General features: G+C 49.2%; 1 protein-coding gene across 3 annotated transcripts in view; it reads right to left on the bottom strand.

Moving 5' to 3' along the window:
• Nucleotides 1-10,545: 10,545 nt before the first annotated feature.
• RASGEF1C (RasGEF domain family member 1C) overlaps nt 10,546-26,639 on the bottom strand; it is a 123,048-nt gene continuing 106,954 nt past the window's right edge. For all 3 annotated transcript variants that reach the window (XM_086407856.1, XM_086407854.1, XM_086407855.1), the window contains 7 exons: nt 26,060-26,162; nt 25,438-25,517; nt 25,261-25,356; nt 22,225-22,320; nt 18,166-18,289; nt 11,731-11,803; nt 10,546-11,238 (listed from right to left, as the gene is read on the bottom strand). In XM_086407856.1, coding sequence (XP_086263982.1) covers nt 11,214-11,238; nt 11,731-11,803; nt 18,166-18,289; nt 22,225-22,320; nt 25,261-25,356; nt 25,438-25,517; nt 26,060-26,162 — 597 coding nt within the window. In that variant the 3' untranslated portion in view covers nt 10,546-11,213. The remainder of the gene's footprint in view (nt 11,239-11,730; nt 11,804-18,165; nt 18,290-22,224; nt 22,321-25,260; nt 25,357-25,437; nt 25,518-26,059; nt 26,163-26,639) is intronic.

The raw sequence follows: 26,639 nt of genomic DNA, 5'->3' as shown, positions 1-26,639 counted from the left end.
ATGACTCACAAGGTGAAATGAACACTGTTGTAGAAAGGTCAAAGTAAAACCAGAGCCACATTTTTGCACACAAACTGATGATGATATCAGTTTGTGACCTGGGATTATAAGCGGGAGCCCCTGAAACTACAGCTTGAGGTCTCACTCATGGAGTGGATACACTGCCCAGGACCCTTTCCCAGTTGAGACTCCAGATTGCTGTTAACGAGGGACTTCCCAGTGCTGTTTAAGTTTGGATGTTGGTCGGCCCAGTTGTTGGCTCAATTTAGTGATGTATGTGCTGCTTTGCTACTCTTCTTTCTTTTTTCTTTTAATGATTATACATTGAAATTAAGTTTTAAAATCCTCAATTAAATGTTGAAATCGTTTATTTGTGTCTAACAAGTGCTTTCTTTTGTTAACAAGTCCTTTGAACCTGAAACAAAATTAAAACTTTTGGCAAAATAGGCCCTGCAATCCCCCATGCCCAGGTATTTCCTCCTCTGGTAGCTCTATGTGTTTGGAATCATGTTACTTTGGAAAGAGATAACCTTTGAGAGACAAACCCATCTTTTGCTGTCCCTGGTCTTGCTCATTATGCTAGGTACACAAGTCCTCTCAGGTTTAGGAGCCTCATTCTACCTTCTACAGTGATTTATTGTAATTTTTTTGCTGTATAATGCTTGAATGGGACTTTATAATTTGGCTTTAGAAATTATTTTTAAAGTTAATTTAAAAAATCAAAGTACTACATGAAAATAATTTATAGTGTTAAAGGGCATGTAATAAAGGTCAGTTATCCTGACTTTTTTTCATTGCCCATCTCTTCTTCCGCTCCCCAGGAGCACTGGCAGTTAGGATGGCCATATCTGCCACCCACCTCTAAGTGCAGGCTTTTCCTGGAACCCGCGCCCTCTTACTTACTCCAGTCTGGTCTGTGTGTTCTCTGGACACTGTCTGGTTCTCTCCCCTTGTGTTGTAGCCTATGATTGCTGACACTCATCATCTTTCTAATTGGATTCCTTATTTTGTATACATATCTTGCAGCAGGAACATATTCTGACGCTATTAACTGTTGGCAAGGATTTGGAGGCCTCCTGAATCCTGTTGGTGGGAGTATAGACTGGTAAATATTCTGGAAAGTAATATTGCAATATTCTTTGAAATGAATAGTATATATACCCTGTCTAGTAATCCAGGAATTGCTTAGTTCAAAAGCAAAAAGTCTTTTTCTATCAACAGCCTACATGTCCCTAAAATTAACTATTATTAGACTTTTGTGAATTTTAAAATGTTTTAAAATTTTAAGAGATTTTATTTAATATAAGCAAATGTAAATATATTTTTTTCATCCTTTTTTACACAAATGATAACATATTATACATGCTTTTATATACCTGTATCATATAGTGGATAATTTTTCATATCAATACCTAAAGAGCATCCTCATTACAGCTGCATGGTATTCTATGGTAGAGCTGTGCAGTGATTGATTTAACCAATTTCCTACTTATTGACACTTGGGTTAGTTTCAGTCTTTTGCTGTCAAATGGTGCTGCAATGACTAGCTGTATGCAGGCTTATTCATTTGGAGGAGTACAAGCGTGATGGTAAGAGATGCAAGAGATGGAATTACCATGTGACGGCAGATACATATTTGCAAATGTGATGAAAATCGCCAAATTCACTTCCATAGAACGGAATTAACTAGATGCGGCAACATGGGCTTCCCTGGTGGCTCAGTGGTAAAGAATCCACCTGCAATGCAGGAGACCTGGGTTCAATCCCTGGGTTGAGAAGATCCCCTGGAGGAGGGCATGGAAACCTACTGAATCCCCATGGACAGAGGAGCCTGGCAGGCTACAGCCCATGGGGTAGCAAAGAGTCAGACACGATAGCGACTAAGCACGGACACACACGAAGAGCAACATGGGAGTGTCTGTTTCCCCAGTTTTGCCCACACAATTTGCAATGATTTTTCTATCAATCTAAGCAGTGAAAACAGCGTACCAATGTGGTTCTCTTTGAGTGAGGTTGAATATTTCTGTCATCCATAAGCATCTTTTCATAAGTTTGAGTCATTTGCATTTCTTCTTCTATGAAACTTCATATCTTCTGCCCATTTTTCTATTGGAGGGTCAGTTTTTCCATTTTCTTCTGAATTGTCTTCAAACTTTCATAGGAGACCCGGGTTTGATCCCTGGGTTGGGAAGATACCCTGGAGAAGTAAATGGCAACCCACTCCAGTATTCTTGCCTGGAAAATTCCATGGACAGAGGAGCCTGGTGGGCTACAGTCCATGGGGTCACAAAGGGTCGGACATGACCCTTTCACTTTTTTTCACCTCCAGCATTTCCTTGAAACCCCTCCTTTTGAGGTTGCCGCTTAGCTCTGCTGCCCACTGTGAAGGTTAGCTCTTGATTCTTGTCTTTGACTTTTCAGTAGCACAGGACACAGCTAATCACTCCTTCCTTCTTGAATCTTTATCAGTTTTTGTCTATTCTTTGGTTTTCCTCTTAACTACTAGGCAGTCTTTCTCAATGTCCTTTGATGGATCCGCTTTATTTCCCCTACCTCTAAACAGTCAAATGCCCCACAGGGCTCAGTTGCCCTACTCTCTATATGCTTTATCTGGGCCCCTGGTTGTAAACCAGGCTGCACAGGAAGCCCCCTAGATTTATATACACAGGCCAGACTTGCCCTCACAACCCCAGAATCATGTCAGTCTAATGTGTACTCGACATATTCACAGGGCTGCCTAATGGACATCTCAAACTGAGCATGCATGTGAGATAAGTCGCTCAGTCATGTCTGACTCTTTGCAACCCTACGGACCATAGCCCCCCAGGTTCCTCTCTCCATGGGATTCTCCAGGCAATACTGGAGTAGGTTGCCCTTCCCTTTTCTAGGGAATATCTTTCCGACCCAGGGTTCAAACCCATGTCTCTTATGTCTCCTGCATTGGCAGGCAGGTTCTTTCCCACTAGTGCTACCTGCTGCTGCTGCTGCTAAGTCGCTTCAGTCGTGTCCGACCCTGTGCGACCCCAGAGACGGCAGCCCACCAAGCCTATAAAAACTGAGCATGGGTTTTCCTCTAATCAAATTCCTTATTTTCCTCTATAATCCTATTCCTCTCCCAGTCTTCCCATAGCTCAGGAAGTGGCACTGTCATTTCTCTATTTGCTAAGGCCCCAAAACCTTGGAGTCAGTTTTGGCCTTTATTTTTCTTTCACATTAAACTTATACTCCATCAGTAAACCTTTTGAAATTTTTACCTTCAAAATGTATCCCAAACCTGGCCATGTTTTCTATCTCCACTGCCACGCTCTGGCTGAGCCTCCCTTCTTCTCTCACCTGTGTCCTGTCAGGGCCTCCTAGCAGGTCTCTTTGCAAAATGCCTGAGTGTGTGAGGTCCGGTGATTAACTGCAAAGCCAGACCCAGACAGAGATGTTGTATATGCAAGTGTTAAGAGATCTTAATTTAAACCAAACTGTGCTCTATCCTGGTGTATTTTATTTATGTTTTAATGCAAAAAGACAAATAACTATTGAAATAAATGGGATGTAACTGTCTACAAAAGCAGTAAGAGTAAGTAAACCGGCTGCAGAGCTTTCTGTATTGCTGTGCTGACCTTATCGCGGACTCAGCCCCTCACAGACAGCCCATCAGCGTGCAAGCAGAGCCAGGCTTGGAGCACCAGTCTCCCACTGCGGCTCCAAGAGGTTCCGCCATGCCTCTTGAGCAAGAGCGGGTTTTCTAGTTCTGGGCTGGGCTGGGGAGCACAGTCTACCTGCTGTCATAGGAACAGGACCAATGTAACCATTAGTTACTTCTCTATTATGCAAATACTGTGCTAGTCAAGTTGTTTTCCTTAAGATAAATTACAAAATTAGAATGATTGTGTCCAAAGGTATCAAAGAAATCATTCTAAAATTGACCATGTTACCTCCTGTATTAGTCTGGGTTCTCCAGAGAAACCAAGAGGAGAGATAGATAAACAGAGAGAGAGAGATGGCAGATAGATGGGTGATAGAAGATGGATTGTAGATAGATAGATGATAAGGAATTTGTTTAAGTAACTGTGGTGGCTGAGAGTCCCAAGATCTGCTGTGCGCAAGCTGGAGAGTCAGGAGAGCCAGTGGTATGAATTTCAGGCTAAATGCAGGAGAATTGTGTCCCAGGGTCGGAAGTAGAGAGCCAGCAATTTCTCTATTTTTTTGTTCTATTCCGGCCTCCAACTGATTGGATGCGGCCCCCTCACGTTGGGGAGGACAATCTGATTTACCGAGTCCACTGATTCAAAGGGGCTTCCCGGGTGGTGCCAGTGGTAAAGAACCCGCCTGCCAGTGTAGGAGATTGGGTCAGGAAGATCCCCTGGAGTAGAAAGTGGCAGCCCACTCCAGTGTTCTTGCCTGGAAAATTCCATGGGCAGAGGAGCCTCGTGGGCTGCAGTCCATGGGGCTGCAAAGAGTCGGACATGGCTGACTGCACACGGACTCAAATGTTAATTTCACTCAGAAGTACCCTCACATGATTAAACATCTGGGGACCCTGTGGTCCTGTCAAGCTGACACATAAAATTAACAATTACATCACCTCCTGAAACTCTTCAGGGTCCCTCTTGCCCCAGCCCAGAGCTTCAGAGTAAACTCGAAGCTCCTTGGTCTCCCCCGTCCCGGTGGAGGGGTGTTGGTCTTTCACAATCTGGCCTCTGAGAGTCTTTCCTGCCATTGCACTCTGCTCCAACACAATAAATTCCTGTCTCCTCTCTCTCTGCTGAACTGTTCTCCCAGCTTGCTTGCTTGCTTGGTGGAGGTCTGTTGGTCAGCAATGGGGGCTCTAGCTTAGGCCTCAGGTCTAGTCATCCCCAGTTAATCTTCCCACCTTCTGGTCCTGCCTGGGCCCAGGGTTGGATGTCGAAGGCAGTGCCAGCCTCTGTGCTCAGCCTGAGGTCAAGGGCCTGCTTCTGCTGAGAAGCATCTTGTGTGTGTGTTTCAATGTCTCCCTGTTGGATCTGACCCTGGGCCTAGGGATCTAGGATTCCCATTTGAGTCCTGGAAGTGAAAAATGAAGCCATTTTCACTGAAAACATTGTGTAGTGGGATGTTAACCTTAGAGTGTGGATGTGGGGACAAAGGGTAGTGTGATGGGGATGTAGTGAAGCCTGACGTTTTCTGCTGCTAGGGAGGCGGCCTGACTATGCCCAGCAGGGCCCACAGAGGGGTGTGTGCAGTAGGGGAGCTGGGAGGTTTTGTCTTGCACAGGCTTGAGACAGTAGAGGCTCACCTGAAACCCCAGGGGATACTGCGGAACTCAGCAACCCTCCAAAGAGGAAGGGGCAAGAGTGGAGGAAAGATGCGTGTCACTGTGTTTGTGCTTGTAGGAAGAGCCAGAGACCAGTCAGAACTCCTCTTGGCTTCTCCGCACTGTTAGCAACAGAGCCCTGGTGGACTCTACTGGGGCCAGGCTCTGTCCCTGCATGCTCAGTGTCCTTGGCCAATGGCTTTGCCTTTCTGAGCCCACATTTTGTCACTTGCCAAGGTGGATGGTGATAGCACCCATGTCATGGGGTTTGTTAGGCTGTGTATAAAGCCTGGAAGCATTTGAGTTTTGGGGTGAAATGGAACTTCCAGTTGAGGCACACCCTGACTGTGGCTCTTGACTGAGTTATCTGACTCCGTGCCCCCTTGACTCCCGGATGGGGTATATCAATGGTCAGGAGTTAGAGACTGGGAAGGGCATTGCTTGGGGGGCTTCTGTGGGTGGGGTACCCCTTCCTTGGGAAACTCACATAAGCCCTGCAGCACAGGGGATGCAGTGCCCCTAGGTCTGATACCTGCCTGAGGCATCTGAAGGACGAGGCGTCACGCTTGTGGCTGTCTGTCTCTGGTTGTTAGGGAAACGGCCTGTGGTGTCCCCTGGGATAACTTTGGACACAACTTTGAGAACCACCTTGGGATTTTCTGAGGTCCTGCCCTGGAGAGCTGTCAGGTGGGATAGACGGGCCTCCACAGGAGCCTGGATGTGGTGGAGTTCCTAGGGTAAGTCACTGGCCACGGTGGTGTCACCTGCCCCAAGAAACTAGGTGGGTAGGGAAGCAATGTAGGAGGCAGGGGTTTCAGGGACCCCCATGGATTAGCCGTATGAGATGAATTGATTCTGAACCCCAGCCAGGCCCAGGGGTCTCTGAGGCAAACCCCAGTCAGGAATGTCTTCCCGTCCGAACATCCCTGTTCCTTCTCTGGAGGGCTCAGAGAAAAATTTCACTTCAGTTCAGTCGCTCAGTTGTGTTCGACTCTGTGCAATCCCACAGACTGCAGCACACCAGGCCTCCCTGTCCATCACCAATCCCTGGAGTTTACTCAAACTCATGTCCATTGAGTCGGTGATGCCACCCAACCATCTTATCCTCTGTCATCCCCTTCTGCTCCCACTTTCAAGCTTTCCCAGCATCAGGGTTTTTTCAAATGAGTCAGCTTTTCACATCAGGTGGTCAAAGTGTTGGAGTTTCAGCTTCAACATCACTCCTTCCAATGAATATTCAGGACTGATCTCCTTTAGGATGGGCTGGTTTGATCTCCTTGCTGTCCAAGGGACTCTCAAGAGTCTCCTCCAACACCACAGTTCAAAAGCATCAATTCTTCGGTGCTCAGCTTTCTTTATAGTCCAACTCACATCCAGACATGACTACTGGAAAAACCATAGCTTTGACTAGACGGACCTTTGTTGGCAAAGTAATGTCTCTGCTTTTTAATATGCTGTCTAGGCTGCTGATAACGTTCCTGCCAAGGAATAAGCGTCTTTTAATTTCATGGCCGCAGTTACCACCTGCAGTGATTTTGGAGCCCCCCAAAATAAAGTCTGTCACTGTTTCCATTGTTTCCCCATCTATTTGCCATGAAGTGATGGGACTGGATGACATGATCTTAGTTTTCTGAATGTTGAGTTTTAAGCCAACTCTTTCACTCTCCTCTTTCACTTTCATCAAGAGGCCCTTTTGTTCTTCGCTCTCTGCCATAAGGGTGGTGTCATCTGCATAGCTGAGGTTATTGATAATTCTCCTGGCAATCTTGATTCCAGCTTGTGCTTCATCCAGTCCAGCATTTCTCATGATGTACTCTGCGTGTAAGTTAAATAAGCAGGGTGACAATATACAGCCTTGAACCAGTCTGTTGTTCCATGTCCAGTTCTAACTGTTGCTTCCTGACCTGCATACAGATTTCTCAAGAGGCAGGTCAGGTGGTTCAGTATTCCCATCTCTTTCAGAATTTTTCACACTTTTTTGTGATCCACACAGTCAAAGACTTTGGCATAGTCAGTAAAGAAGAAATAGATATTTTTCTGGAATTCTCTTGCTTTTTCGATGATCTAACAGATGTTGGCAATTTGATCTCTGGTTCCTCTGCATTTTCTAAATCCAGCTTGAATATCTGGAAGTTCACAGTTCACATATTGCTGAAGCCTGTCTTGGAGAATTTTGAGCATTATTTTACTAGCATGTGAGATGAGTGCAATTGTGTGGTAGTTTGAGCATTCTTTGGCATTGCCTTCCTTTGGGACTGGAATGAAAACTGACCTTTTCCAGTCCTGTTGTCACTGCTGAGTTTTCCAAATTTGCTGGTATATTGAGTGCAGCACTTTGACAGCATCATCTTTCAGGATTTGAAATAGCTCAACTGGAATTCCATCATCTCCACTGGCTTTGTTCGTAGTGATGCTTTCTAAGGCCCACTTGACTTTACACTCCAGGATGTCTGGTTCTAGGTGAGTGATCACACCATCATGATTATCTGTGTCATGAAGATCTTTTTTGTACAGTTCTTCTGTGTATTCTTGCCACCTCTTCTTAATATCTTCTGCTTCTGTTAGGTCCATACCATTTCTGTCCTTTATTGTGCTCATCTTTGCATGAAATGTTCCCTCGGTATCTCTGATTTTCTCAAAGAGATCTCTAGTCTTTCCCATTCTATTGTTTTCCTCTGTTTCTTTGCACTGATCCCTGAGGACTGCAGAGTTCCAAAGAATAGCGAGGAAATATAAGAAAGCCCGTCTTAGTGATCAGTGCAAAGAAATAGAGGAAAACAATAGAATGGGGAAGACTAAAGAAAAAGTACAAGACCGCAAAGAATGAGCACAGCCCCTGCCCTTTGCTGGCCTCCTGGGCACAGTGGGGATGAAGGTCGCCCCTGAGCCCTGCGTCCTGGTGCCTGCAGTGTGCTGAGCTGGGTGCCACAGACCTGCTGTGTGGCAGGGAGCTGTGTCATCCGTCACCAGATTGGGCCTCTGGGCATCACGCTTGGGCACCACCTGTGCTGCTGACACCTGGTCCATAGGCCTGGGCTCCATCTGCTGCCCCCACCAGGTAAGCCATCTGACCTGGCCACAGGGACTGAGGCTAGGAGAACAGGCGGACAGCAGAGCCTCTGCAGGGAGGGGCCATGAGTCCTGGATGTGATGAAGGAACCATCTACAGGCCATGAGCCAGGTACCAATCCTCCCTGGGCCCTGAGGCTGCACTTGAGAAGGTGTACAATGATCCCCACCTGTGGAGCTACTGAGTCAAGGTCTTCCTCCTGGCCTGGGCATTGGGGGCTTGGTATCAAGCAGCTGCTCACAGAGGTAGGGAGCAGGGTCCCTGGATAAATCCGAGATACATGTGCCTCAGCTTGAGTCCCTTGGCCGTGTGTTCTCTGTGGGGCTGGCTGCCTCCTCATTGCCTGGAATTTCTTCGAGATGGGGATGAGCCCAGGCCTCACCTCACCATCCTCAGCTGACACTTATTCTGCCCTGGGCCAAAGGGACTGGCAGGCTGGAGGGAGCAGCTGTGGATGTGAGTGCTGCACGTCAGGGGCCCTCCCCGGAAGGGGGACCGCAGTGTCTGAGGTTGCAGCTCTTACTAGATTGACAAACTGAGCTACAGCATGCCGGGTGGTGGGAACACCCAGTGCAAGGCCACAGAACCAGGAAATAGGAGACAGCCTCAGGGCTTTATGAGCAGTGACATTCTTGACCTGCCTCACAGCTGACCTCCAGAGTTCCACCTCCAGGCCTGTACTACTTCTCCAGCATCCTTTCCTCATGTTCCCCACAGCCTGGAGGAGCTGTGGTCCTCTGGTAGGAGATGGAGAGGACTCTGAGGGGTGTGGCTGAGGGGAGGAATTTGGGGTCTGGAATCCTGGGCCCAGCTGAAGGATTGCATGAGGCAGAAAACACACTGTGGCCAGCTGCCCCCGCCTCCTTGACCTCCTGCTGCTTCCTGAAGCTCAGTATTCTGGGGTTTCCTCACAGGCTCCTGAGCTGAGCTGCTCAAGAATAGGGAGCTGGAGTCAGGTGACTGGCAAGGCCTGGGCCTGTGGAACTGGGGGCCCCGTCCAGCATGTCCTGCCTCCCTGTGGCTGGGGAGGAGGGAAGGAGATAACCTGGGGAGGCCTCCTGGAGCTTCCCAGGCCTCAGCCCTGGACCTGCCATCGCATCTCCAGGCCACTAACCTGCTCTGTGCACCTGCCCTGACCTCCAACAGGCAGTGCTCTGCGCGACTGGGGCGCATGCATGGTCCCTGCTGATGGCTTTAGGAGTCTGGTCTAGTGTTGCCCCAGGGGATGCCAGACACTGAGAGTGTGCTAGGCAGGCCTGAGGGGATCAGGAAGTGCTTCTAGTTAGCTTCTGGGACCCCCAGGAACCCTTGGGTTTGGCCCCATATCGCCACCTCCACCCCTGTGGAGAGCTTAGATATGGTGTGAGACAGGGTGGGAGCCTGGGCCTGACTGAAACCCAGATCGTCTCTGCTACCCGCTGTACTCCTCAGCTTCTGTGGGGTCTCGGATGGACAGGGGTAGGCTGGTCTCGAGTAGAGCAGATTCCATTCAAGTTGAACAGGCACACTCCCATGCCTCTTTAGGCTGCAGGATCCTTGCTGAGGTCCTGGGTTCATCAGGCAGAGTTCTTTGAGTTGGGGGAGGCGTCTGGGGTGTTGGTTGTCTTGTCTCTGCCTGTCCCCAAGGTGGGACCAAAGGCCACACTGCCAAGACAGCTGAGGCCAGTCCCAGCTGAGCTGGGTCTGGACTCTGAGAGGCCTGATGTGGTCAGGAGCTGGCCAGGATGCATCAGTGCATCTTCAACATGGTCCTCTGTGCTCAGACCCTGACTAGGAATGGGGGTGCCCATCACACTCCCTGACTTCTTGACTGGGTGACCTGGTCACATGCCAGGTGGGGGCTCAGCAGCTCCATGACCCATTTGCTCCAGGCCCAGAAATGTGGCTCAGTGTGTGAAGGGCAGAGTGAGAGCCCACTGGAGGACCTCCTGTGGGCTGTGGGTCCTCCCCGACTCCATCACTAGTCACTCAAACAAGTGAGGCATCTGGCCTCACACATGGCTGTCAGTATCCACTCACTGGAGCTCACCAAATACCTACTGTGCACCAGCAAGTTTCAGCAGGATATGGGGTCTATGGCATGGAAATAACCCCCAAGTCCCCCTCCTGACCTGTGGTCACTGCGTTCCTGGGCCTGAACTGGGACACTGCCCTGCATCCTGGCAGAAAGTCACTAGTGAGAGAGGTGAAGTGGATGTGAATACACAGGGTATACCAATGTGTTTATACCAACTCTAAAATTTACAATGTACTGTACACATGGTCACGTGCGTGACTCAAATTTGTCCTACTGACTGGCATCATAGCTGTCACCAGGAAGCTATCCTGTTACCAGCAGGATGCCGAAAGGGTATACACAGGGCTACAGAAACCAGCCCATCTCAATGGGCAGGACTGGGTCCATTAGTAAAATGGCAGGGGCCACAAGTGGGCTGTGGCTCCTCTCATGTCTGCTGGAGATATGAAGGCTTCCAGGTCACCTGGAGACAGGCTAGGTGTCTACCTCCGTGGCAAGGGTGAGACCATAGCCGCCCAACCTCTTGGATCATTGCCGAGGACAGACAGACTGACCAGCAATGTGACCACCACTGTTCTGAAGGCAGGGCCCCCGAGGCACGTGCCCCTCATATGTTTGGAGGCCCTGGGCCCTTCCAGGGCTGAGGTTTCACAAAAGGTGGAGAAAGTTCGCCTGGGCCGTGTGGTCACTGTGGCAGGTGGCAGGCCACAGGATCCCAGTTTGCAAAGCAGTGACGCATCAATGCCTCCGCCTCCCACTGGGCTGGCTGGGGCAGGCAGGGCTGCAGAAGGCTGGCTTCCTCTCTTCCTCTCCCTCCTCCTCCTCCTCCAGCTCAGTGCCTCTCACGTCTTCCCCAGAATAGAAGACCTGCAGATTTAAACATGCTGAGGGTGGTGAGAACCTGCTGGCCTGGCCTGTGGTTATACACCCGCTGTGACCCCCCACCCCAGAGGGGCATGTGCCATCTTTGTGGCTCAGTCCTCAGAGCCCACTGCTGCTCCTCCTTTCTGACCTTGTTCAGCTGTATTAACAGGCTGAACAAGAAGAGATGGTGCATGTCTAACTTTCTAGCATGAGTGTGGACTGGGATCCAGGCCCTGGGGCACACACCTCAGCTGCCCATGAGGCAACCTCAAGCTCTGGGGGGTCACGGTCCTCACCTTTTCTCCATACCCCAGTGCTTGAGTTCCTCCCTAACCTCTAAGACCCTGGTCTGACCCACCCCCACGGAGGGCCTCCCAGGAGGCTGACAACCAGGTATGGTTGAAGTCCCTCAGCTCTGACTTGGCCCCAAGCGTCCGACCCCTCCCTCTACCCTGCCCTCCCACCCCCCAACCTTGTCTTGGCACATAGACTCACCTTAGAGATTTCCACCTCTCTTTTTCTGTTTGGTTCTCTGGGCTCTCACTTTCATAAGAAGCCAAATAAAGACCTAATCAGAAAATGAAGTGATATTATGCATTTATGATCATTGATAATAACCTCTTCTACACTCAACAGTCTCACGTGCTTTTTGTTTTTGAATTAATTTGTCATTGGGATGTAACTGCAGATTCACATGCAATTGTAAGAAGTAATACAGGGAGGTCCATGCACCTTTTACCCAGTGTCTCCCAACAGTAACCAACTGCCAAACTATAGGACGAGATTATCACCAGGATATTGGTGTTAACATAGTCAAGGTGCAGAACATCCCATCACCACAGGGATCCCTCATGCTGCCCTTTTACAGCCACACCCAGCTCCCTTCCAGCCCCACTCCTTCCTTAATCCCTGACCACCATTAATCTGTTCCCTGTATCTTTATTTTGACATTTCAAGAATGTTATATAAATGGAATCACGCAGTATGTAACCTTTTGGGATTGGCTCTTTTCACTCTGTAACTCTCTGGAGATTCATCCATGCTGTAGTGTGTATCAGTGTGGTTCATTCCTTTTTGTAGCTGAATAGTATTCCATACCATACTTTGTTTAACCATTCACCCACTGAAGGCCATCTGGGTGGTTTCCAGTCTTTGGCTGTAACAAATTAAGCTTCTGTAAACATCGGTGTATGAGTTTTTGTGAAAACATGTAAACATTCATTTCTCTGGAATAAACACATGCCCAAGAGAATAACTGCCGAGTCATATGGTAGTTGCATATTTAGTTTTATAAGAAACTCTTTGTCTGGTTCTACATTCTGAAGATTTTCTCTTGCTTCCCTTTTTTTTTCCTAAAAGTTTTATAGTTTTACATTCAAGCCTGTGATCCATTTTGAGTTAATTTCTGTATAAAATGTGAGGCTTAGGTTGAAGTTCATTTTTTGCCCTGTGGATGTCCGGATACACTTGCATCATTTGTTGTGAAGACTATCTTTCCTTCACTGAATTGCTTTTGCACTTTTGTCAAAAATCACTTGGAATATTCGTGTGGGTCTCTTTCTGGGTTCTCTGTTATCTATTTAAATACTGAATAGCCTTGCATCTCTGGAATAAGTCATGATACATAATTATTTTTATATATTGCTGAATTGTATTTGCTAGTATTTTCTGAAGGATTTTCTGCATCTGTATACACGAGGGACATCAGTTGTCTGATTTTGACATCATAATATTAGCTTTATGAGCAACCTGGGAAGTTCCCTCCTCTTCATTCTTTTTCTGAAGGAGATGGTACAGAGTCGGTGTTATTTCTTTAAATATCTGGTAGACTTCTCTACTATAACCATATGGGCTCAGATACTCCATTTTGGAGTGCTTTTAAATGAAAAATTCAGTTTTCTTAATAGCTATAGGCTATTCAAATTATCTATTTTATGTTGAATTGTGGAAGTTTCTGTTTTTTGAGAAATTGGTCCATTTCATCTAAATTGTCAAATTTACATGCATATAGTTGTTCATAGTATTTCCTTATGAGTCTTTTGATGTTGGCAGAGTCTGTAGTGATACTCTGGTTCATTTCCAATATTAATAATTTCTGTCTTTCTCTCATTTTTCTTTGTCAAGATGTTCTTTGCTAGAGGATGGAAATTTTATTAAGAACAAGCTCTTTAATTAACTTTTTAAAATTGTTCTGTTTTCCATTTCATTGATTTCTGCTCTCTTGTGCTCTTATTTCTTTCCTTCTGCTGACTTTTGGTTTATTTTTCTCCTCTTTTTCTAGGTTCTTGGAGTGGGAACTGAGATGATTGATTCAAGGTGTTTCATTTTTTCTAATGTATGCATTCCATGCTGTAAAATTCTCTCAGCCCTTCTTTAGCTATGTCCCACAAATTTTGATAGCATTTCCATTTAGTTCAATTATTTTTTATTTCCCAGAGACATCTTAACTCATGGATTATTTAGAAGGATGTTATTTAGATTCTAAGCATTTGGAGATTTTCCTGTTATCTTCTGTTATTGATTTCTAGTTTGATTCTGTTGTGATCAGAGTATATATGCCACATGATTTCAGTTATTTAAATTTGTTGCACTTTGTCTTATGTAGCTCAGGATATGGTTTATCTTGGTATATGTTCTATGGGCAATTGAAAAAAATGTGTATTCTGCTGTAGTTATATGGAATGGTTTATAAATGTCCATTGGATCCTCTTGGATGGTATTGATGAGTTCTGCTTTGTCTTTGCTGATTTCCTCCCTAGTTGTTATATCAGTTGTTAAGAGAGGGTGTTGAAGTCACCAATTATATTAATACTTGTGGATCTACTTATTTCTCCTTTCAGTTCTATTGAGTTTTGCTTCATAAACATTGTTGCTTGGTGGATACACATTTAGGATTGCTACATCTTCTTGGGGGACTGACCATGTTATTATTACATAATGTTCCAAATAGTAAAAGGAGTACGTCAAGGCTGTATGTTGTCACCTTGCTTATTTAACTTATATGCAGAGTACATCATGGGAAACGCTGGGCTGGAGGAAGCACAAGCTGGAATCAAGATTTCTGGGAGAAATATCAATAACCTCAGGTATGCAGATGACACCACCCTTATGGCAGAAAGTGAAGAACTACAGAGCCTCTTGATGAAAGTGAAAGAGGAGAGTGAAAAAGTTGGCTTAAAGCTCGACGTTCAGAAAACGAAGATCATGGCATCTGGTCCCACCACTTCATGGGAAATAGATGGGGAAACAATGGAAACAGTGGCTGACTTAATTTTTTGGGCTCCAAAATCACTGCAGATGGTGATTGCAGCCATGAAATTAAAAGATGCTTACTCCTTGGAAGGAAAGTTATGACCAACCTAGACAGCATATTAAAAAGCAGAGACATTACTTTGTCAACAAAGGTCCATCTAGTCAAGACTATGGTTTTTCCAGTAGTCATGTATGGATGTGAGATTTGGACTATAAAGAAAGCTGAGCTTGGAAGAATCGATGCTTTTGAACTGTGGTGTTGGAGAAGACTCTTGAGAGTCCCTTGGACTTCAAGGAGATCCAACCAGTCCATCCTAAAGGAGATCAGTCCTGGGTGTTCATTGGTAGGACTGATGTTGAAGCTGAAACTCCAATACTTTGGTCACCTGATGTGAAGAGCTGACTCATTTGAAAAGACCCTGATGCTGGGAAAGATTGAGGGCAGGAGGAGAAGGGGATGACAGAGGATGAGATGGGTGGATGATATCACTGACTCAATGGACATGGGTTGGGTGGACTCCAGTAGTTGGTGATGGACAGGGAGGCCTGCCATGCTGTGGTTCATGGGGTGCAAAGAGTCAGACACGACTGAGCAACTGAACTGAACTGAATGTTCCTCTCTGTCTCTGGAAATTTTCTTTGCTCTAAAGCAATTTATCTTATAGTAATACTGCCATTTCTGCTTTTTTTTGATTAATGTTTTCCCATCATTTTACTTTTTAACCTGTCTATATCATTATATTTGAAAATGAGTTTCATGTAGACAGCATATAGTTGGGTCACATTTTTAATTTACTCTGCCAATCTCTGTATTTGGATCACTTATGTTAATATAATTATTGACATGTTAGAGCTTAAGTCTGCCTGTTTATTTATTTACTCATGTACTGTTTTCTTTTTGTTCTGTGTTTTGTGTTTCTTCTTTTCTCATGGATTCCTTGAACAGTTTCTAGAATCCCATTTTGACTTATCTACAGTAAGTTCCTAAAGGATATTTTCACTGGATATAAAATTATGGGTTGATAGTTGTTTCCTTTCAGCACTTGAAAAATGTGCCACTGCCCCTGGCTGTGGTATCTGATGATGAACCTGATGTCTTTGAATTGTTTTTCTCCTGTAGGTACTGTCATTTCCCTCTCGGGACTTTCAAGATTGTTTTTTTTTTTCTTTAGTTTCCAGATGTTTGATTATGATATGTCTCGGTATAGGTTCTTTTGGTTTATCCCTTTTGGGATTCACTCAGCTTCTTGAATCTGTAGGTCTGTGTCTTTTCCACGTAGGGAAATTTCTTGCCATTACGTCTGTGAGTACTTTTCAACCCTACCCAGCCTGTCCTTTCCTTCCCAGACTCTGATCACACAAGTGCTACATCTTTTGTTACAGTCCCACTGGCCCCTCGGGCTTGGCTCAGTCAATTTTTTCTCTGTGGTTAAGACTGTATAGTTTCTATTGTTCTGCCTTTCAGCTCACTGTTTCTTCCCTCTGTTCTCTCCATTATGCGATTGAACCCATCCGTTCAGTTTTCTTATTTCAGTTGTTGCATTTTTCAGTTCTAAAATTTCCACTTGACTCTTCCGTATATATTCTATGTCTCTGCTGAGATTTTCTCTATTTTCTCTTGTTTCAGGGAGCTGACTGGATTGCCAGCATGTCCTGTCAGGAGAGGTCCGATGGGACTGAGGGCAGGGCCAGGCTTTTGTCAGCGGCTTCGACCATCCTAACTGGGGCCCAATACATCTTATGTTCCTTTTCTTGATTTTCTCAGCCTTATTTTGTGTGTGTGTGTGTGTCGGGGGTGGAGGGTGGAGGGAAGGATAGGAAGAAAGGAGGGTCAAAATGGAAGATGCTTCCCTCTAAGGGCAGTCCAGAAGGGCCAGGATTTTACTTGTATGTTCATGGCAGTCTGTCTGACTGGCAGTTAGCAGACTCTCTAGAAATATTGTTGACTAAAGGAGTGAATGGAATGCACCCCCAAACCTCTCCTCTTCCTGCCCCTAGACTCTCCCCACCTCTCTCCTAATGTGCCTCTGACATTTTATTGCCCACGTTCTACTAATGACAATAATCATTAGTAGGTTGAATAATGGCCCCAGAGATACAGGTCTTAATCCCCTGAATATGGTCCAAAGGGACTTCACAAATATGATTTAGTTAAGGATCTAGAGATGAGGAGATTATCTATCCTGGATTATCTGGGTGGGTCCTAACTGCAATCACAAGTATCCTTATAAGAGGGAAAGAGGGAGACTTGACTTCAGAAGGCAATATGATGGTGGAAGTAGAGGCTGGTATAAGAAAGCATAATGAAGAAGGGGCCACAAACCAAGGAGTTCAGGCAGGCAGCCACAAGAAGTTGTAAACGCCCAGGAAATGGATTTCCCCCCAACACTTTCAGAAATAACCAGTTCTGCCAACACCTCGATTTCAGCACAGTAGAACTGATTTCAGGCTTGCTAACTTCTGTAGTCATAAGAGGACAAATTTGTGTTGTTCTGAGCCACCACATCTGTGGTGATCTGTCACATCAATAAGAAACGAATACAACCAGTATTGATTGAATGTAGTCCACTGGGCTTTACTGGTCCCCATCAGTTAATTCTCACCATGGCCCTAGGAAGTAGTTTCTCTCATTACCCAACTTTATAGATGCAATAGGTGCCAATAGGTAACACTGCTTCTGGGGTGAGAGCACCCAGGCTGGTGAGCTTATCATTATGTGTGGTAGGGGAGACTCCAGATATGGGTGAGACCCCCCCCCCACAAATTTACTAACTTCAAAATATAAAAAATAAAATGGCCAAGTTGAAAATATTAATTCAGAAGCAAGTCACTAAAAAATTCTTTCCCTTAATTTTTTATTTTTGGCGGATGATGTTTTCCTGAGCACGGGTGTGGGTCCATGTATAGAAGGCCTGCCATGATGAGGATCAGGCCTCCTGTGTGCTAAGCAGGGTCCTCCCAGTGTGGTCCCATGACATCCTGCATCCAGAAAGCAGCTCACCATGGGGCCACACTGTCCCTGCGAAGGTCATCAACTCAGCCCCAGATGACTGCTTCTCCATTACTTTCTCTTTCTGGAGGAGGCAGCTCCGGGAGTATACTCAGTAAATTCATAAGCAAATCTGTTGTATCTGACAAATGATCAGATGGAAATGCTAACCTATTTAAGGGGACGGATATCAACAGTGCTTGGGAGAATGGATGCCTCATTTCATGACGATGTGTATTACACATGCACACATATGTACATGAGTACTCACACTGCATACATGCATACACACGCAGACACCAGCTGTGAAAAGACCCACAGTCAGGCTGGTGCTTTACCATCCCCACATGAGCCCTGGGAGGGCTGTTTTTATCACCATGCCCACTTTCCTGATGAGGGAATTAGGGTCAAACATCGTTCAGATTTACAAGGTCCAACAGCGTCCAAACTGTGCCCAGGGAGCAGCCTGACCTTGGGGCCACAACCTGCATCTCCCCAGGCCTTGTCCTGTGCTCTGGGGGCAGCAATTATCCAGTTGGGGGATGCCGTCTTCTCTGCTTCCTCCCAGAACCAGCACACTTGGGTGTGGCGCATCCCTGCTCACAGCAAGGGCCCTGAACAGTGATGTGACTAAGAGACCTCCCACGAGTTTCACGGCTGAGGCCAAGGGAGGCCAGGGGCTGCCTTACCATCCTCGCTGAAGATGGGGGCAGTGTGCAGGTAGTGGGTGATGCTGAGGTCTTGCTCGAAGGGACACTCCACTTGTTTCCAGGTGATGAACTCTCCTACTTGCTTGGCCAGCTCCAGAAATTTCTGCCAACGACATAGAGACATAAAGTGTAGGCGCCCTTAGTGCCTGGAGGTCACCTGTGACAGCGGAGCTGGCCCTGGCTCGTCCTCTCTCATCACTCCCAGTGAGGCCTGCTTCTAGGGCGGGCAGAGTGGATCACAGGGCAGAAAATGACAGTCACTCATCAGGAAATCTGGATGCTGGTCATCTCTCTTTATTCTCTGTGAAGAATTTGCTACACCCAATACCTAAGGCTCATCCCCCTTTCTTGTCTTGGGGAAAGGGCAGTCCTGGGCTATGGCCATCAGCAGGCAGTGCATTACTAGAGGTGACTACTGCTTTAGTTTCGTTCTGCTTATTTTTGTGGTTATCTCAACTTATGGCAACTGATATATCCCTACTTACAGTAAGTCTGAGATGTAAATGCATTTAAATAAATGTATTTAAATAAAATTTAACTCATTGAAGTAGAATTTTGAGTAAAATTTAAATACATTTATTTAAAATTTTAAATCTGCTAACTTAAAGAAGGCTTTTTAAATACAAAGGTGTGACTGGGTGAGAACCCCACTCTGTGGCTTCCTCTGATCAGCCTTGGTGTCTGCCTCTAGCCCCCACTGCCCATGCCCAGGGATCTGCGGCCACTTAGGTACCTTGCCTTCTTGTCCAACCACCCACCCTTCCTCCTAGGCCCTGGTTATAAGGACCAATTCAAGAAAGACAAAAGACAGGGTGTGCACTGTGAACTCCCTGGCCCCTTAGCCCCTGTGGTCTCCCAAGCCCAGCCTCTTCCTTGTTGCCTGCAGCCTGGACTGTTCCCCTGGGATGCGGCACCCAGGCCACCTGCTGGACTGGGCTTCGTCCAGCTATGCCCAGCCCTCAGGGGTCATCAGGCCTGTGGGTAGCATGTGAAGACCTGCTGGGGTGTCCAGGTGAGGCCACAGCAGAGGCAGCTCCAGGTGAGACAGTCCAGGCATTCGCTGTGGGCCCTGTCAGTAGCAGGTAGCGGCAGAGCCCTTGGCCAGCCCTGCTGCATGTCCACGCCTCCCAGGCCCTCTGTGTGGTCATGGTGGAAGCCCTGTCCCATGGTGGGAGAGACTGAGACTGGACAGAGTGAGGGTCCAACCCAGAACTGCTACCACTTGGAGAATGAGTGGGGCTGTACCAGGGTAGGGCTGGCCCACTTGCAGGAGAAAAGCCCCTGCTTTCCTGTGGATTGGGAGTCACTGCTCATGCGATGCTCTGTCTGACTCAGTGACCATCTGCTATCACTAGCCTGTGCCCCTGCTCATGCGATGCTCTGTCTGACTCAGTGACCATCTGCTATCACTAGCCTGTGCCCCTGCTCATGCGATGCTCTGTCTGACTCAGTGACCATCTGCTATCACTAGCCTGTGCCCCTGCTCATGCGATGCTCTGTCTGACTCAGTGACCATCTGCTACCACTAGCCTGTGCCCCTGCTCATGCGATGCTCTGTCTGACTCAGTGACCATCTGCTATCACTAGCCTGTGCCCCTGCTCATGCGATGCTCTGTCTGACTCAGTGACCATCTGCTGTCACTAGCCTGTGCCCCTGCTCATGCGATGCTCTGTCTGACTCAGTGACCATCTGCTATCACTAGCCTGTGCCCCTGCTCATGCGATGCTCTGTCTGACTCAGTGACCATCTGCTGCCACTAGCCTGTGCCCCTGCTCATGCGATGCTCTGTCTGACTCAGTGACCATCTGCTATCACTAGCCTGTGCCCCTGCTCATGCGATGCTCTGTCTGACTCAGTGACCATCTGCTGTCACTAGCCTGTGCCCCTGCTCATGCGATGCTCTGTCTGACTCAGTGACCATCTGCTACCACTAGCCTGTGCCCCTGCTCATGCGATGCTCTGTCTGACTCAGTGACCATCTGCTATCACTAGCCTGTGCCCCTGCTCATGCGATGCTCTGTCTGACTCAGTGACCATCTGCTGCCACTAGCCTGTGCCCCTGCTCATGCGATGCTCTGTCTGACTCAGTGACCGTCTGCTACCACTAGCCTGTGCCCCTGCTCATGCGATGCTCTGTCTGACTCAGTGACCATCTGCTGTCACTAGCCTGTGCCCCTGCTCATGCGATGCTCTGTCTGACTCAGTGACCATCTGCTGCCACTAGCCTGTGCCCCTGCTCATGCGATGCTCTGTCTGACTCAGTGACCATCTGCTGTCACTAGCCTGTGCCCCTGCTCATGCGATGCTCTGTCTGACTCAGTGACCATCTGCTGCCACTAGCCTGTGCCCCTGCTCATGCGATGCTCTGTCTGACTCAGTGACCATCTGCTGTCACTAGCCTGTGCCCCTGCTCATGCGATGCTCTGTCTGACTCAGTGACCATCTGCTGCCACTAGCCTGTGCCCCTGCTCATGCGATGCTCTGTCTGACTCAGTGACCATCTGCTGCCACTAGCCTGTGCCCCTGCTCATGCGATGCTCTGTCTGACTCAGTGACCATCTGCTATCACTAGCCTGTGCCCCTGCTCATGCGATGCTCTGTCTGACTCAGTGACCATCTGCTGTCACTAGCCTGTGCCCCTGCTCATGCGATGCTCTGTCTGACTCAGTGACCATCTGCTACCACTAGCCTGTGCCCCTGCTCATGCGATGCTCTGTCTGACTCAGTGACCATCTGCTATCACTAGCCTGTGCCCCTGCTCATGCGATGCTCTGTCTGACTCAGTGACCATCTGCTGCCACTAGCCTGTGCCCCTGCTCATGCGATGCTCTGTCTGACTCAGTGACCGTCTGCTATCACTAGCCTGTGCCCCTGCTCATGCGATGCTCTGTCTGACTCAGTGACCATCTGCTACCACTAGCCTGTGCCCCTGCTCATGCGATGCTCTGTCTGACTCAGTGACCATCTGCTGTCACTAGCCTGTGCCCCTGCTCATGCGATGCTCTGTCTGACTCAGTGACCATCTGCTGCCACTAGCCTGTGCCCCTGCTCATGCGATGCTCTGTCTGACTCAGTGACCGTCTGCTGTCACTAGCCTGTGCCCCTGCTCATGCGATGCTCTGTCTGACTCAGTGACCGTCTGCTGCCACTAGCCTGTGCCCCTGCTCATGCGATGCTCTGTCTGACTCAGTGACCATCTGCTGCCACTAGCCTGTGCCCCTGCTCATGCGATGCTCTGTCTGACTCAGTGACCATCTGCTGCCACTAGCCTGTGCCCCTGCTCATGCGATGCTCTGTCTGACTCAGTGACCATCTGCTACCACTAGCCTGTGCCCCTGGGACTCCTCTTCCACTGCCCCCTTCCATGCCCAGCCCACAAGCCACTTTGAGACACATGTGCTGCCTGAGTCTGTGTGTCGGGTCAAGACACGGAGTGGATCAGCCCGGCCTTGCTTCTAAAGAGCTTGGGGACTTGAGTGCTGTGACTGATGGATAACAGCCCACTATGTAAGGGCCTCCCTCTGCCTGTGAGGTCAGTGGGGGCTTCCTGGAGGAGGGAAGAACACTTGAGCTGCCAGTGATGTTATCTGCAGAGGGAGAGGAAGTCTTTATCTCCTTCTTTCCACTTTGCCTGATCACTTCCTCCTGCTGCTAAGGGCCCGTCCTTTGGAAGGCCTCTCCTGACCTTGAACTGTGCTCCTATGCGGCTCCTGTCACAGCACCTCGTCAGTTGTCACCATGGATCTGCATGGCTCTCTCTCTCACCAGCCTGATGCTTCTTAAGGACTGAAAATTATGCTACTTCACCTGTGCTGGGCACAAGGCCTCTACAGAGTGGGGATCCACGTGATCATGAGCCTCAGTTTCTTCCTGCGGAAGATGCAGAGGGACCCCAACAGTCCCACCCTGATGCTGGCTGCAAACTGCTGCACTCCGCCTCAGAGCCCTACATTAATCCAACCACTCGGGGCCAGCTCTGGGAGGTCTTATCAGTCTGCCTAACTTGGTGGCAGGCCCTCCGAGGGCCTGGACCCTACCTCAAAGTTGACATGTCCGTTGGGGAGGCGGTTGGCACAGCCCTCATTTAGGAAGTAGATGTCTTTGATGAGCAGGCTGAAGAAGGGGATGACGATCTGGAAGGGAGAGGGTGCAGGTCAGCCCTTAGCTGGCCTCCCCATAGTGGCTGCACAGGAGAGAGGCAGCTGTGTCAGCAGCCCCCTGCCCCAGGGCCCTCAGATAGCCCCATGCAGAGGGCAGGAGAGACTTCCCGGGCAAGGCTGCCCAGTCTCAAAGATCCACGGGTTATAGACTACTTAGTATGCACCATGGGGGTGGGCAACGTGGAAACCGCAAAGGAGGCATAAACTGGAGCCAGACTATTTTCTCCTAGGCCCCATCGGACCCCAGTGCTGATTGAGCTCCTGCTGTATACAATACCATTCCCCCCTCGTGTTGGGGCCGAGGGAAAGATGCAGAGTTTCAGTGGCCTTTGAATGTTCTCCCATCGTCTGTTGGGAAAGGCCAGTGGGAGCCTCCCCCCACGGATCACGGGTCCACAGACAGGCCTCCCCACTCATGTGCCCCAGGAGGAATGCTGTGTGCTGAGCACACTGCTAAATATAAAATAAATATTAAAAACAAGAATAAATAGATGGAAATAGAACAATTTTTTAAAAAGTTTTGGTTTTATGAATTAAAAAAATGGAATGTGAATCATCTGCTGTGAAACTCTTTGGCCTCTTTTACAAATATATTTAACAATGTGCTATTCCATGTCTTTCTTGAAGCTAAAGATCTGATCGCACCATATCAGGGCAAGGCCAGGAAACATCCCTACTCTGGCTCCTGAAGGGATGGGCTTCTGCACTCAGCCTGAGAAGGGCCAGATGTCTGTTTCACTGTCGGATGTCTTATTTCTCCCTCCTTATTCTGCACCTGGTGACCCCAGGTGGTGCTAGTGGTAAAGAACCTGCCCGCTAGTGCAGGAGATGTAAGAGATGCGGGTTCAATCCCTGGGCGGGGAAGATCCCCTGGAGAGAGCATGGCAACCCATGCCAGTACTCTTGCCTGGAGAATCCCATGGACAGAGGAGCCTGGTGGGCTACAGTCCACAGGGTCACACAGAGTCAGACATGACTGAAGTGACTTAGCACTTAGCACAAGAAAGGAGACCAGCTGCTGACAGCTCAGACTACTGCTGGGGGTCAGTTGGGTCTACCTTATGTGTGGATTGAATTGTGCCCCTCAGAAAAGGCATGTTCATGTCCTAAAACCCAGTGCTTACAAATGGGAACTTATTTGGAGATACAGTCTTGCTATGGATGGAATTAAGTGGAGATGAGGTCATACTGGATTATGTGGGCAGGTACTTTTATAAAAAGAGATAAATTTGGACATATACTATCTGTTTCAGACAGTCATGTGAAAACAGAGACAGGTAGGAGTGATGCAGTCACTAGCCAAGGAATGCATATGGCCATCGGAAACCAGGAGAGGCAAAGAAGAATCCTTTCATAGAGCCTCCGGAGAGAGCGTGGCCCTGCCAACCTTGACTTTGGCCTCAGGCCTCTGGCACTGTGAGACAGGACATTTCTGTTGTTGTAAGCTACCTAGTTTATGTGCTGTGTTTTGCCAGCACAGGAAATAACACATCTGCTCTGCCCTCAGGCTCCAGAGCTGGGCCCGTGGGGCCAGTCCAGCTACAGCCAGCTTCCAGCCCGTCCCTCAAGTCCTGGCACTTCTGGCTCGGGGAATGCCTAGATCATTCCCCATCCGAGCTGACAAGGGCTTGGAGGTGAGAAGCTGAGCACTGAGCACTCGGCACAGCATCGAAGCGTGGCTGGCTCAGCTGGGCAGGGCAGCAGGGGAAACTGAGGCCCATGGAGTGTCAGGGCCTGGGACAAGGTCACCTAGCTAGTGACCACTAAGCCAGGGCCAGAGCCAGGCTCACTAGGGTTTGTCGGCAACAGGAGTTTCCTGGAATGCAGAACTTGTGGTGCTAAGCCTGGGGTAGTCCCAGGCAAACTGAATTGAATCTGGGCCTCCTGCAGTGCAGGCAGATTCTTTACTAACTGAGGTACAGTAGCTTATACGAGCTCATAGAGTGGTAAGCAGTGGACACAGGACAGGACCAGCGGGCTCTGTTCCAGAGCCCTGTCCTGCCCTCTTCCTTACTGGGCCCAGAGGTGGGGTGGTCTCCGTCCATCTGCAGCCCCTCACCGTGGTGCTGAGTTCCTAGTCCAGTTCCGGGGTGTGAGGGCTAAATGGAGTTGGAATGGGAGCCCTGCTGAGATGGATGGAGGGTGGGGATCCAGGGCAGTGGGGCTCTGGGGACAGAGGCGGCCCCTCGGGTGCCTGGTGCAGGCCTCTTGGAGGCAGGGCCGTTGGAGCGGTCCTCAGGGTGGCAGCATCTCCCATGTGGGAGAATTTTTCACCACTTCTGTGCGTCCTCACGACTGTAAACCTGTGCCCTTGTTCTCTGGACCTGAGCGGTTCCATCGGAACCCAGCTCAACACGGAGGTCACCCAGAGAGACCTGTGTGGAGGGGCTTCACGACAGAGACGAGGGGAGCGGGAGGGGCGGAAGGAGCCAGCCACAGGCAGGAAGAGAGCAGAGTGAACTTCTGGCCGCAAAGTTTTGGCCTGGGGCACTGGAGGGCTGCGACAGCACCTCCAAACTTCCTCCCTTCCTCCCCTCCTTCATTTCCTCCCTCTACCTTCCTTCCAACCTCTAGCCTTCCACTCTTCCTTCCATCTTTCCTCCCTCCCCTCTTCACACCCTTCCACCCATCTATTTATCCTTCCATCCATTCTTCCATTGACCCATCCATCCATCTAGCTACCAGTTAGAGCTGCTAGGGAGTGTCTTGATCTGTTTGGGGAAATGGTGAGTTCCGTATACTGGAGGCATTCAAGCAAGATGGCATGACTATCTATTACAGGGGTTGTAGAAGGGCAGGGATTGGACCAAGTGACCTTCCAGTCCCCACCTAGGATCTCTGATACAGCTCTCCTGAGCCCAGGTGGTCCAGAGCAGGGAGGAGCTCTGAGGGCCAGGCAAGCCTCTGACTTACCTTCTCCCGGCTGCTATGGGCAGTCAGGGAGCGGTGGGCTGCCCCTCGCAGGGCTGTTCTATAGTTGCAGAAGTTGCCTGTTGGGTCCATCTGGTGCTGCAAGAAGACAGGGAGGCATTCGGGCAACTGTGTCCTGGGGATGCTGGTGGCCCCCAGCAGCCCAGTAGCCTTGCTTACCTCGAGGATGAAAAACTTAGCTGTCTTCACTTTGGCCCAAGTCTTCTTCAGCCTGGAGACCGGGCTCATGTTCATGCCAGCTGGAAGAGGGATGGCTAAGCTGGGCACAGGGCCAGGCTGGCAGGCGTAGTCTGGGCTGCATAGTTTTATTGCTACACAGCTCCTCTGGGAAGCCCCCAGCTGGGTGATCCCCTAATCCTTTCAGGCTGCACCCTGATGAGGGCTGACATTTGGGGGAGCCTCAGCCTGCCAGATGAGGGGTGGGTGGGCGCCAATGGACGCTGTGTCCAGGCTGGCCTGGCTTCTGTATGTGCAGACCCCTGTCCCCATGCCCACAACATGGGCCTATACTGTGACCAGGAGCCTGCTTTGGGTCCCCACTCGCCCTGAATCTGGGTACACGCTGCCAAGCTCTCACCAAGCACATTGAAAGGGCTGGGCTTGCCTCTAAAGGGGCACCTCCCCAGGACTTCAGGGTAGGGTGGGGGAATTGGGGCCCAGCCAGCACCCACCTCCTGCTCAGAGGCACATCCTGGCTGGCGCCCCACTGCCTGGCCGCGCCCGCCCCACCCTCTCTGGGAGCACTTGCCCTAGGGGCCCCAGGCCTGGCCGGCCCACTCACAGATGATGGCCATTAGGGAATTGAAGTTGCCGATGTTGAAGCACTCCCGAGCCACGTCGATGAAGAACTCAATCACCTGGGCCCTCTGTTTCTTCTTGGCTGGCTGGGGACAGGGTACCCGAGCCTCAGTGACGAGGGGTCCCCACCCTGCGCTGACCTGCTTAGGCATCTTGCCCCTCATTAAACTTTCCAGCTGAGATGCTTTGGACCAGGTGATCTGCAGCCTGAGGACTCAGGGTCTCACCACGCCCCGGGGGGAGGCAGCACAGAGTCCTTTGCACAGAGGGTCAAGTGGAGGGTGGTGGGACTTCTGTGGGGACACATGAGCCACCTGCAACATGGGGGGCACTGGGGGCCTCTCATGTCCCCCTCCTCTCAGGCTCAGTGCCAGAATCTCTTCCCTTGGGTGCAGGAAGCAGAGCCACCTCACCTCTCTTCCCAGCACCAAACAGCCTTCACTCTGCATGGGGTGTGGTGGCCACACGGTGACCCCGAGGCCCTGTCCCCTAGCAGCCCCACCACTGCTTTCTGTCAAATGACTGTGCGACCTCACCCCCAATGCCAGCTGACTGTGTGAGAC

This window comes from Bos grunniens, chromosome 7 (genome assembly GCF_055505025.1).
Source record: "Bos grunniens cultivar Pamir isolate PY7600 chromosome 7, Bosgru_T2T1.0, whole genome shotgun sequence".
Lineage (NCBI taxonomy): Eukaryota > Metazoa > Chordata > Mammalia > Artiodactyla > Bovidae > Bos > Bos grunniens.
This window is presented reverse-complemented; position numbering and strand designations above follow the sequence as displayed.